This window comes from Gadus chalcogrammus, chromosome 4 (assembly GCF_026213295.1).
Source record: "Gadus chalcogrammus isolate NIFS_2021 chromosome 4, NIFS_Gcha_1.0, whole genome shotgun sequence".
NCBI classification, from domain to species: Eukaryota; Metazoa; Chordata; class Actinopteri; order Gadiformes; family Gadidae; genus Gadus; species Gadus chalcogrammus.
This window is the reverse complement of record NC_079415.1, coordinates 8,961,036-8,972,395: the sequence shown is the minus strand read 5'-3', so window position 1 is coordinate 8,972,395 and position 11,360 is coordinate 8,961,036. Positions and strand designations below refer to the sequence as shown.

At 43.7% G+C, this 11,360-nt stretch overlaps 1 protein-coding gene across 1 annotated transcript in view; it reads left to right on the top strand.

Moving 5' to 3' along the window:
* The window catches only part of map3k1 (mitogen-activated protein kinase kinase kinase 1, E3 ubiquitin protein ligase), a 13,111-nt gene extending 1,848 nt beyond the window's left edge, over nucleotides 1-11,263 (top strand). Inside the window, exons 2-18 of the mRNA XM_056587755.1 lie at nucleotides 203-433; nucleotides 810-926; nucleotides 1,198-1,337; nucleotides 1,596-1,717; nucleotides 2,086-2,167; nucleotides 2,527-2,707; nucleotides 2,845-3,111; nucleotides 3,232-3,353; nucleotides 3,605-3,696; nucleotides 4,175-4,370; nucleotides 4,495-5,641; nucleotides 5,961-6,113; nucleotides 6,321-6,483; nucleotides 7,009-7,140; nucleotides 7,332-7,474; nucleotides 7,700-7,831; nucleotides 7,956-11,263. Of these exons, the coding sequence (XP_056443730.1) occupies nucleotides 203-433; nucleotides 810-926; nucleotides 1,198-1,337; nucleotides 1,596-1,717; nucleotides 2,086-2,167; nucleotides 2,527-2,707; nucleotides 2,845-3,111; nucleotides 3,232-3,353; nucleotides 3,605-3,696; nucleotides 4,175-4,370; nucleotides 4,495-5,641; nucleotides 5,961-6,113; nucleotides 6,321-6,483; nucleotides 7,009-7,140; nucleotides 7,332-7,474; nucleotides 7,700-7,831; nucleotides 7,956-8,105 (3,570 nt within the window). The 3' untranslated portion in view covers nucleotides 8,106-11,263. The remainder of the gene's footprint in view (nucleotides 1-202; nucleotides 434-809; nucleotides 927-1,197; nucleotides 1,338-1,595; nucleotides 1,718-2,085; nucleotides 2,168-2,526; nucleotides 2,708-2,844; nucleotides 3,112-3,231; nucleotides 3,354-3,604; nucleotides 3,697-4,174; nucleotides 4,371-4,494; nucleotides 5,642-5,960; nucleotides 6,114-6,320; nucleotides 6,484-7,008; nucleotides 7,141-7,331; nucleotides 7,475-7,699; nucleotides 7,832-7,955) is intronic.
* The last annotated feature ends 97 nt before the right edge of the window (nucleotides 11,264-11,360 follow it).

The window sequence follows — 11,360 nt, the reverse complement described above, 5'->3', positions numbered from 1 at the left end:
TTTTTGTAAGTGTGTCCTTTTAAAAAGAGTAGCATTTATTAACTTCCATTAACTTATATATTTCCCAATTCTAAACGGTGCCAAGTGCCTGAAGCATTTAAAGTATCACAAACGCCATGTGGGGAGTGGGGTGTGACTCAACCTCCCGGGAGCCCACCGCCGTTGCTTGCGTCATCATCACTTTGTGCCCGATGCTCATTAGCTTCATGCTGGCTCTCTTGTTGCCGTGCAGTTTCAAAGTGGCCGAGTCACCCCCCCACGGAGAGCCCCGTCCCCCGACGGCTTCTCTCCCTACAGTCCCGAGGAGACGAGTCGGCGCGTGAACAAGGTCATGAGGGCCCGTCTCTACCTGCTCCAGCAGATAGGACCCAACTCGTTTCTCATTGGTGGAGACAGCCCCGACAACAAGTACCGTGTTTTCATTGGCCCACAGGTAGGATATGCTGCAGCAACAGAATCACCCGTGGCAACAAATTAATATTTTATGAATATTATACATTGAAATTAATATTCGTTCTAGGTTTGCGTTTTTTTTTTTAAGTGCATCAATTAACATTTGCTGCTTGTGTTGTACATAATGGAAACCTCGACAGCTTTGGCATTCTATCAAATTGTAGTCTGACTTGTTAATAGATGACATCCATTGTTCATTCCGCTGAATCTGAGAGTCCAAAGGATGTCTTTATTGTGATTACATCACATCACAACAGAAACTCAATCTAGGCTAGTGTTCTTCCAAAATGTTGATTTGGTAGCTGGGTTTAGTTTTGGTCCATTTGAATGAAGCAACACATGACCTCTCTTTGCAGACTTGTAGCTGTGTCCGAGGAGCCTTCTGCATCCATGTCCTGTTCGTCATGCTCAGGGTTTTTCAGCTGGAGCACTCCGACCCTCTGCTCTGGAGAAAGACGCTCAGGAACTTTGAGGTAACCAGGATATAATACAAGATGATGATTCATCATTCTTAGATATTATTTTTGGGTCTTGAGTTGCAATGAATTTTGTGTCAAAAAAAGAAAAGCCAAACCTATACCTATACCAAAGTAGTCAACGGTAAAGGCAGAATTCTGTTTCATTCAACCAATTATTTTGGCACAAAATACATATCTATTACAGTGCCTGTTTCCCATTCAGTTGTCCTATTTTGTTTAGAGAATTCTAAGAGTTATGCCTTTTTTTTGTTTCAATGCCATCTAGGTGGAGAGCTTGTTTCAGAAGTATCACACCCGGAGAAGCTCCCGGATCGAGGCCCTGTCTCGCAGCACCTCCCAAAAGACTGTGTCAAACTCCCCCAGCACAAGTACATCAGGCATTCCCATCCCCACTAACGAAAACGGGTTAGTCCACACACACACACACACACACACACACACACACACACACACACACACACACACACACACACACACACACACACACACACACACACACACACACACACACACACACACACACACACACACACACACACACACACACACACACACACACACACACACACTCTAGCACTCACAAACACACACGCACACACGCTCTCATTCGGTTTTAATTGATGTAGGTGTGTATTTACGACCATACATGCTCTCTCCCACCAGTTTGAAGAATGAGGAGGAGCAGATGTGTCCCATTTGCCTGTTGGACATGCTGGATGAGGAGAGTCTAACGGTGTGTGTGGAGGGCTGCAGGAACAAACTTCACCACCATTGCATGTCCATTTGTAAGTTGGTCCATCGATTTTGAATCTCGCCTTCAATGAACAGTCTAACCGATAGATGTCATTATGCACTATTACTGTATGCGTAACAAGAGAAAGGCAATCCCGACGAATGTAGATATTGTTAATGCTGTCGTTAACAACCATTAGCACAAGGGCTGCATATTCACACCAATGCTGTAGCTGTTTTGCTAACAGGGTAGGGGAAAGGTTTGCATATTGCATCAGAAGAAGAAAGAGAGAGCAATAGTATTCACGATACGTTAAACCCCCCCGCCATCATCCCATTTCATTGTTCATAGTTCCATCTCTTAGAGTCTGAGTTTGTCATTGTAGTTGTATTATTCTCAACAAGCTGTTGTATCATCCAGGGGCAGAGGAATGTCGGAGAAACCAAGAAAGCCTTATCTGCCCGCTGTGTAGAGCCAAGTGGAAGTCTCACGATTTTTGCAGGTAATTTAGATTTTTGTTATTTTGATATCAAATTAGTTCACTTCACTATCAGTATGTTTACTTGCACACACATCAAATGTTTCAGTGGGAACCTGGTTACCCTGACCTGTACAATCAAATGCATAAACAAGAGCATGTTCTGAGATTCGAACTGTTCAGAATGAGCAGTGCATGTTAAAGCACTCGCCGTCGAGTTTTGTACGAAACTGCAGCAAATCATCTCAAGCATGTGAAGCACAAGATCAAATGAATGAGTCACGAACACTGCACTCAATTGGACTTGTATAAAACCATTAACCCGGTGTCTGATGCTCAATGGATCAAATGACTGCTACTGACTTTGTGGTGTCATCCCTCAGCCTTGAGTCCTCGGTGTCTAGCGAGGCTTCCTCAGGCCATAAACATTCCCAACCGTCATCATCCTCCTTTCAAAATGTCCACCCTGGGGCTTCCTCACAAGAAGGGCCGTTCAGCCTTCCCAACTACACCGCTCAACAGATACCTCAGTCATACAAAGAGCTGGCTGAGCCATGGATTAAGGTGAGCACATTTCTCTCTCATTCTTCCTCTTTAGTATGATCACTTAATAGTTTTTTTTAAATCCGTTTTTTGGTGGGGGGGGGGGGCGAGTATAAATGTAAACTTGTCTTTACATCAGAGTATTGAATCCCTCACAGGTGTTCGGGAAGGAACTTGTGGAGTACCTGTTCTCCCGAAACTGGAACATCCGGGAGATGGCCCTCCGAAGCCTCGCGCGGGACGTCAGCCGGTCGCTGGTCCTGGCCCACGCCGAGCGCCATCCCGGGGCGGTGCAGGGAGCCACGGCGACCAGGATGGGCCATGGTCCCACTCCGATGTCACGAGACGTGGTGCTGAGGTCCTGCTGCAGTGTCCTGTCGATGGTGTGCGCCGACCCCGTCTACAAAGTCTATGTGGCTGCCGTGGTGAGGCGTCACTCATAAACCTCCCTTCAGTTTCTTTTGCTCTTTCCCCATAAAAGTTAAATAATAGTAATACATTTTGCATTCATTCAGAATACTAAACAATGCCTCACCTGTCAATAGAAAACCTTGAGGGCTATGCTGGTGCACACCCCGTGCCATTCGGTCTCTGAATGTGCGAGCCTACAGCAGCTTCTCCAGCCCGTCATGGAGACCATCCTGGTGAAGTGTGCAGATGCCAACAGGTACAGTATTCTACTGTGGCTCCTACGGTTTTGAGGGTCATTAAAGATCTTGCAGGGTCGGGCTGACATTGCTCACTGCATGTAGAGAAACGATGGAATGCACCGAGGAGTATGAAAGAGACTGTTGGGTCTCTCCCTGACTTTAATACATGGATTTACATTTTTCCTCTTTAATGAGCAGTAAATCAACGTTCCAAAGTTAAATGTGCAGTTAAAAAAACAAATGCTTTTTCCCCCTTTTGTGCTTTTAGTCGTACCAGTCAGCTGTCAGTATCCACTCTTCTTGAATTGTGCAAGGGCCAAGCTGGAGAGTTGGCCACGGGAAGAGAAATCTCCAAAGCAGGTAGATACGAAGATACTTTTTAGATTCATCTGGATGATTTATAATTGCGACACAATTCATGAGGGGTGTTGCCTGGCTGCAGCCCTTGAATCGTTGTGGTTGTTTTTTTAATGTTCTGTGATTCAGGGTCTGTTGTGGGTTATTTGATTGATACTAGGCTCGGCTTCAATTTTGCCATTGAAGCCGCAAAAAAAAAGCCTTTGAGCAGAGCGCAACCTCTATTAGGAAACTGTTATCCAGTTAGGGATTGGTTAAGGTCGACGCAACCATGCCAGGTTTCTGCAAATGGGTCAGACGGAAGAATACGTATAAAGTGAAACAAATCAAATTGCATGAAAAAAATGGAAATTGATGATACTCTTGAATGTCATATGAACCTGCATAGCCTATTTCCGTTTCTGTGCATTTATCTGTCCATGTTGACATTTCAACATGATCAACAACCTGACCCGCTTAACATCCATCGTACCGTTTGCAGGTTCTGTCGGTGTTGGCGGGGTGGACTTTGTGCTGAACTGCATCATGGGGATTCAGACGGAGGCTAATAACTGGCCAGGTCTCCTGGGACGCTTGAACCTGATTGAAAGGCTCTTGTTGGAGTTCCCAGCTGATTTCTATCCACACATCATCTCCGGAGGAACGTCCTCCAAGCAGACTCAAAACATTGTCGAGCGGTAAGTACTTTCAGGCCTAGTTTACATTCACAGGTAATACGTGACACCGTCCATGCCTAACGAGTAAGAGGGGTCAAACGTACAGCAGGAATGACTTGTGTACTTCCTCTTGATCTCTATCCAGGTACCAGAAGCTGCTCCCTTTGCTCAGTTTTGCCCTAAAATCCATCGATAACTCACACGCAATGGTCGGGAAAATGTCCCGCCGTGTATTCCTGAGCGCGGCACGAATGGTGACCCACGTGCCACAAGTCTTCATCAAGCTCCTGGACATGCTCAGTGTCACCAGCTCCACCCACAACGCCCGCATGCGTTGCCGCCTTTTGGCGATGGCCGAGGAGATGGACATCTTGGATCAAATTAACATTGACCCTCAGAGCGTGGACAGAATGAGCCTGGGACAGGAGCAGGCCGGTGGCGCTCTCTTTAAACCCTCTGCACTACAGAACAAACTCGACGTCTCCATGACCGGACACACTCTCGTTGGCAAGGTGGGAGAATGTCACGAGGAGACCATCACGGAGAAACTAGCTGCCACGTCTCTCAGCGGATATCACAACAAGCTCTCCATCGCCACCATTGGTGGCTTCCAAGCCGGGAACCAAAAGCCTTCAGCTCAGATGGGAAACAGTCTCCAAGACCACCGTCTGAACGGCCTTACCTCAAATCCCACGTGTCCTCTTTCTTTAAGTTCCACGTCTCAAGCCCCCTTGTCCTACTTTAGTCCCAGCAAGTTCCCTGCCGCGCTCCCTCCTTCCAGCCAGCTTTATAAACCAAAGTGCTCCCACGCGGGCTCCGCCTCTTCCGTGCACAAGGCCTGCCCGGCACCCCCTGTCTCGTGTAAAGACGAGATAGAGCTGGTTCTGCACTGCGCCGACCAGCACACCGACACCCTCGGGACGAGGAGCGTCGACAACACCGTCGTCATGAACGAGGATGTGTGTTTCATTCCGGTTCAGGAGGACCTCTGTCCCTCGGACACCGTGGTGGACCTCCACACGTCCTTGAAGGACGTCCTCGGTTTTGATCTGTCGATGTCGGGGGACGCGCTCCGCTCGGGGTCGACGGTCTTTGCCCCGGTACAGCGAGACAAGCAGGACTCTAACACGTACGGTGACCACGTGTCCGAGAGTCAGAAGTGCAAGGCGAAGATCGAGGCGGAGGAAGAGGAGGCCTTAACCTTGGTGATGGAGATGTCGAAATCCCAAGACGCCCTGCCCATCATTCCTCAGCTTCAAGTTGAAAAGGACGGCGACATCATCATCATGCAGGTACTACATTTGAGTGGACTTCTTTGCCCAGATCAATACCTCACATGGCCATATTATGTGAGGCTCGCGAGTCTTTTTAAATGAAAGAAGTGAGTAGAATTAAGGGTTATCTAGCGGTAATGATACGCAATTATATAAACCTATAAAGGAACCGCATCATATTGACCTGAAACATGGCTATACGGTGCTGTTGCAGAAGATGCCACGATTTTTGGAAGTACCTACTGGAACCTGACAATACAGGCCAGTACAAGCCACTATACGCCTATACAAATATGAAATATTCTAACACTGTATGGCACATATCCTCCATCTTTAGACCCCAGGGACTCTGACTGGCCATACCAAAGCAAAGCAACCCTACAAAGAGGGCAACGAGTGGATCAAGGGTCAGCAGATTGGCCTGGGGGCCTTCTCATCCTGCTACCAGGCCCAAGACGTCGACACTGGCACCCTCATGGCGGTTAAACAGGTGAGGTCCTTCCCTCCTCGAACATGTTCTGTTCCCTTTGAAGTTTGTTCAATGCTAAAAGAAAATCCAATTCTCTCTGCAATGGCGTTGACGTTTGTGACTTAGTAATGAACCATGAATCCTCCCATATTAGTTCTTAGTCACCCGGTGGGCCGCTTCAATGCTTTGGGGGACACTAGAGCTGTTGTTTTCCTTCCCCTTTCCTAGGTGACCTACGTGCGGAACACGTCCTCTGAGCAGGAGGAGGTGGTGGGGATCTTGAGGGAGGAGATCAGAATGATGGGCCATCTGAATCACTCCAACATCATCCGTATGCTGGGCGCCACCTGTGAGAGGAACAACTACAACCTCTTCGTGGAGTGGATGGCCGGTAAGCCCGCCGCAAGACACGTCTTCTTTTATAATGAGATGAAGTGCGTTTCACAGTATACTGCGAGGCATACTGCAATGTGTTTACGCAGAAAAAACAAGAAAATGGGTCCAAATGTGTTTTTTATTTTATTTTTTTATATGACTTTATGTTGGTTGACATGAATGCTCTTTCCTCTATTTAACAAGAAGTATATCATAGGTACCCCCTACTGCACCGACCCCAATATTTAATTGTCTTGGGAGAAATACTGTGCAAAAATACTGACAGTAGAAAGGTGTTATGCTTTAGAGAAATAAATGACGCATGATGATCCTGTGGTGGGGAAACAAGGTTATAAATATGTGTATGTTTATAAAAGCGCAACTACTAAACATATCAGAATGCAGTAAACTGAATGCAGTAAACTAGAACAAAGCAAAGACCCCATGCCCTTTTTTAGAAGGTGTTTAGTTGGAGACAAAGCTGGCATTAGACCAAGATGAAAAGAAGGAACCGGTGTTGATTCTGTGCATGTGTGAACAGGGGGAAGCGTGTCTCACCTGCTGAACAAGTACGGAGCCTTCAAGGAGACTGTGGTCATCAACTACACAGAACAGCTGCTCCAAGGCCTTGCATACCTCCACGAAAACCAGATCATTCACCGCGACATCAAAGGTAAGGCAGGTGGACCTAATCTAGCCCGCTATAGTCAAAACAAATGGAACCAAGCACAGTCAGGCTTACCAACCAAAATGTTGTAATGTTGTTCAGATCAAGGCTAAACCCATTGATGGATTGAGGGATATCTAACAGCTATATGTAGTCTGTTTCCAGAGCCTAACATGTGGCTCACGGTTTTTGACTAGGGGCCAACCTGCTCATCGACAGCACTGGGCAGAGGCTGCGGGTGGCCGATTTTGGCGCGGCTGCCCGCCTTGCATCAAAGGGGACGGGGGCGGGGGAGTTTCAAGGCCAGCTGCTGGGAACCATTGCCTTCATGGCTCCTGAGGTACCGTTTGACCTGTGGTTTTGCAAACCAAACTCATGACGTCACAATATTACGTGACTGCGATTTGAAGGTCGTACGTTTTAACAATCTTTCTTTCGTGCCGTTGTGTCGTGTTGATGAAGTCTTGCTCACACCCTGCAGTTGTCCGAGCGCGTGCTTAATGCGTTTGGCTCAGAGTGTGACCGCGGGCCCTAACGTTGGTCTGGGTGTCTGTCTGTTCTGAAGGTGCTTCGGGGGCAGCAGTACGGCCGGAGCTGCGACGTATGGAGCGCCGGCTGCGCCATCATCGAGATGTCCTGCGCCAAGCCCCCCTGGAACGCAGAGAAACACTCCAACCACCTGGCGCTCATATTCAAGGTACCGTGGTGGCTAGACCCTAGGCACTATGATGATGCATTCAGTGGCTGATTCAACACCGTATTGGGATTTGAATGGTTGAGTTAATGCGTCGTAATGACCCGCAAATGTTGTGTTTTTTCAGATCGCCAGTGCGACCACCGCCCCGTCGATCCCACCCCAGCTCTCCCCGGGGTTAAGAGACGTCACTCTGCGCTGTCTGGAACTGAAGCCCTCTGACAGACCGGGCTCCAGGGAACTGCTCAAACATCCCATATTCCGGAGAAACTGGTAGCACCCTTTTTACACATTTCAACTGAACATTTACACGGCACATCGTTATCGCTCTAGGTTAGATTTGTTCAACGGGCCTTTCGTCAACACAAGTTTTAAGGTGCAACTAAAAAAAAGTCTATTTTTGGAGGTTTCAAATAAGATGTTATTGAAACATTGTGCCTACTGTTAGGTGTGCAGTTTTGGTAAACTGTAGGTGGTTGTTACAATAATTGGAGTACAAATTTGTCTATTTTCATAAATATTTTATATAAATCCTAGTTTTATTTTTGGTAGATACTGGAGAATGCGCAAGATTGTAATTAAATGCATTATCAAGTCTAGAAACCATAGTTTGCGCTTCATAGATGAATTGAGGCATCCTTATGGGGTAGCTTTATGGTTACACAAACACACACACATATTTCTTTCTGTGTGTAAATCAGTTATTTGTCAATGAATGAATTGTATGCAATCATTTATACTTTAAATGCATTCAATATGCAAATAGACAGAACTGAAACCACTTCACATATTAAGTTGTCAAACGAGCGACAACGTTTTTTTTTTTTTTTCAATGTTTAGCCATCTGTCTTTAACTGGTACTGTTTGGCCAGAGTTTTAAGCTTTTTTTTTTCCTCAATCATTTCCGTTATTGTTTGCCTTGCTACCGTGGTAGCATTGTAGTAACCAAGAAGAACTGTTAAGGAAACCATATATGTGGCAAACATTAGGATGCTGCCCACAGGTGACTGTTGGGCACGTTGAAGCCAAATGTATACATATGTATTCTTATAAATGTACTCTTAGTGTTTGAGGTAGAGAACTCTGTTTCAAGCAGACTTATCTGGCTGTGCCTGTATGCTCTATAATCCTTAAGTTCCTCATAAATCTATTGTATTGGTGCTTTATGCTGATAAAATGTGATGCTTCATTCTAATATTTTTTATTAAGAGTCTATTTTTCATTTAGTATTATTTGCAAGAGGCGTATAAAAAAAATGATACAATATTTTAATCGGGGAAAAGGATTTTCTTAACTTATTTCTAGTTCTTGATGCTGTCAATCATTACAGCATCCACGAAACACTACTGAGACATGAGTGATAGCAAAGATACAAATCTATATATTTTTTTTCCTACAAATTATAAAATATCTTTAATTTTCTTCCATACACTTATGTGGCGTAATGTGTGATTGTTTTTTGTGTAAATATTTTGGATGTGTTGGATACCTAGCATAACTTCTAACGGTAAGATTCCTACCGGGGATACTCACTGAGGTTGGATTAAAGTTAATATCGTACCTTTTGAATTGAGAGAATCACGGGTATGTAGAACATATGGATAATGAATATAATTTTGACTGGACTATCCTCTTGAATTGGATTTAAGAGTATTCCATACTTGTATGAACTATACAATTTTTTAATTAGGATTTGGAATATGTGGATGTCATTGTTTTACTTACATTCCACTCTTATTACAATCAGACTTTCAATATATAGTACGTGTCTCAAATTATTTGCGTGATGCCTTTCTATTTTTTATTTGAAGTTTGCAAACTTTAAAAAAAACATTTCAAATAAAACACAAGATGGCGCCTAACACAGGTTATGCAACTTGTATTTCTGCACAAATCTATGCGAGAAGATTTTACTTGTCATAGTTTGTGTGGAAAATGAACCCACAATTATCTTTAGTTTTTTTAGAAATGAACTGGAAAAGAAATGTCAAGTATTATTTACATTTTTTTGATCATTACTCGTATGTAAAACCTCAACGTGTTTTCTAAACCTCCTTTCTCCGTTGCTTTCAGTCAAATTGCTTGTCCATGGTTGTTTTTATTATTAATATTCTATTCCTAAATGTGATGCATTTCTGGGTCATTTTTGCCCCGAGCTAGATTGTATTGAGAAAAAAAATCATTCAACTACTGGACTACCATTGTGTGGTATTTTTTTATATTAAACATATTGTTGTTTTTTTTATTGGTTTTGACTACCTCAGGTTTCATATAAAGTCTACCAAAGTTCTTTGTCACTTCAATTGCTTTCATGTATGTTCAAACATGTGTGTGGGGTATTTTGTTTAAAATATTTACCATTTATTAATACACTAACAACTGTATTTTTGTCGTTGTTCGGACACGTTATATCTTTGATGGGAGACACCAAATGAATGGGACCCTGTATCGACAACTTAATTTTTTTGTTTAATATGAATGTTTTTAAAGTGCCCATAGCAGTTTCATGAAGGGGGGAAGTACGTACTGAAAAGCAAGTCCATCACAACAAAATATGTCTTATGCCACTGAAATTTCTTTCATCATCTTTTGAGAATGAGTTCTATGAATTGGCATTGCCACTGGCCAATGAGTTTGCCAGTGCAAAAATAACCTATAACATTAGATAAGGCAGAGAGGCATTAAAATGTTGCAAAAAAGTAATCGTTATTACTATATCCATTTTATAGCTATTCCTTTTATTGTAGGACATTTGTCTAGTCCATAATTTTTCTGGTGCAGGTAAAGCTGGCAAAGGCAATTTCCTGTGATTTTGATGATCTCATGTGATGTGATGTAATGACAAATACATATTTATAATTGTGTTAATTAGTTTAATATGGTTTTAGTTACACCATCGTTTCCTTAACAAATATACACATGGTTTACCCCACTTTAGGGAAGATACCACTGTAATAGAACCAAACACTTTTACTGTTCTGTCTTCAGTTACTATGTTATGGTTTTAGTCCAAAAAATGTGTATTGCCATGTATTCAATAAATATTTTATAGAACCATTCCCCCTTTGGCTTTGTGTTTTTTGCTTATGTTTGATCAATCCAAACATTATCGAAGTCCTAATTTGTTAGGAATTACAATGGTCGCACTTGCAACAGATTTACAGTAATTGTAAATAAGAATGAGGCTGACAAGTTGGCTGTCGGTTTCTTGGTGCTAGTAAATGACAACGGGGCGTCCATTGTAGGTGCTGTTCTGGGGGCAGATCATTCCCCACTCCAATTGCCCCTGGCATCATTCGAATGTTGCCTTTATATACACGATTATGAAATGTACTGGAAGGAAGCCAGTAAAAATTATGAACAATTGCACTAGCTTGGTGCATCAATTTACATTCACAACCCGCTTCTTAGAAGTGTACACATTGTTCCAGAATTTCCCATCCCTAAAAAACTGGACAGATTTAGGCGAATACTAAGGAAAGTATTAAGTTGTTTTGCAGTAGGGGTGCAAACGTGTAGTCGAGTAGGCTAC